The sequence below is a fragment of the Gekko japonicus genome, unplaced genomic scaffold (assembly GCF_001447785.1).
Source record: "Gekko japonicus isolate JY-2015 unplaced genomic scaffold, Gekko_japonicus_V1.1 scaffold758, whole genome shotgun sequence".
In the NCBI taxonomy this organism is placed as follows: Eukaryota; Metazoa; Chordata; class Lepidosauria; order Squamata; family Gekkonidae; genus Gekko; species Gekko japonicus.
Window position 1 is genome coordinate 813,368 of NW_015169197.1, and position 819 is coordinate 814,186.

At 69.2% G+C, this 819-nt stretch overlaps 1 protein-coding gene across 1 annotated transcript in view; it reads left to right on the top strand.

Moving 5' to 3' along the window:
- Positions 1 to 779, top strand: part of LOC107114733 (POU domain, class 3, transcription factor 3) — a 167,381-nt gene extending 166,602 nt beyond the window's left edge. Inside the window, exon 2 of the mRNA XM_015416322.1 lies at positions 107 to 779. Within this exon, the coding sequence (XP_015271808.1) occupies positions 107 to 779 (673 nt within the window). The remainder of the gene's footprint in view (positions 1 to 106) is intronic.
- The last annotated feature ends 40 nt before the right edge of the window (positions 780 to 819 follow it).

The window sequence follows — 819 nt, forward strand, 5'->3', positions numbered from 1 at the left end:
CGGCGGCCCCGGCGGCGGGGGCCCGGGCGGCGGCGGCGGGGGCCTGAACAGCAGCCACGACCCGCACTCGGACGAGGACACGCCGACCTCGGACGACCTGGAGCAGTTCGCCAAGCAGTTCAAGCAGCGGCGCATCACCGCACCACGGCGGCGGCCCCGGCGGCGGGGGCCCGGGCGGCGGCGGCGGGGGCCTGAACAGCAGCCACGACCCGCACTCGGACGAGGACACGCCGACCTCGGACGACCTGGAGCAGTTCGCCAAGCAGTTCAAGCAGCGGCGCATCAAGCTGGGCTTCACGCAGGCCGACGTGGGCCTGGCGCTGGGCACCCTCTACGGCAACGTCTTCTCGCAGACCACCATCTGCCGCTTCGAGGCCCTGCAGCTCAGCTTCAAGAACATGTGCAAGTTGAAGCCTTTGTTGAACAAGTGGCTCGAGGAGGCGGACTCGTCGTCGGGCAGCCCCACCAGCATAGACAAGATCGCGGCGCAAGGGCGCAAGCGGAAAAAGCGCATCGAGGTGAGTGTCAAGGGGGCCCTGGAGAGCCACTTCCTCAAGTGCCCCAAGCCCTCCGCCCAGGAGATTACGAACCTCGCGGACAGCCTGCAGCTGGAGAAGGAGGTGGTCAGGGTTTGGTTTTGCAACCGGCGGCAGAAGGAGAAGCGGATGACCCCCCCGGGGATCCAGCAGCAGACGCCCGACGACGTCTACTCCCAGGTCGGCAACGTCAACGCCGACACGCCGCCCCCCCACCACGGACTCCAGGCCAGCGTGCAGTGAACAGGCAGCCGCCCCCCCCGGCACCCGGGAGGGGAGGAGG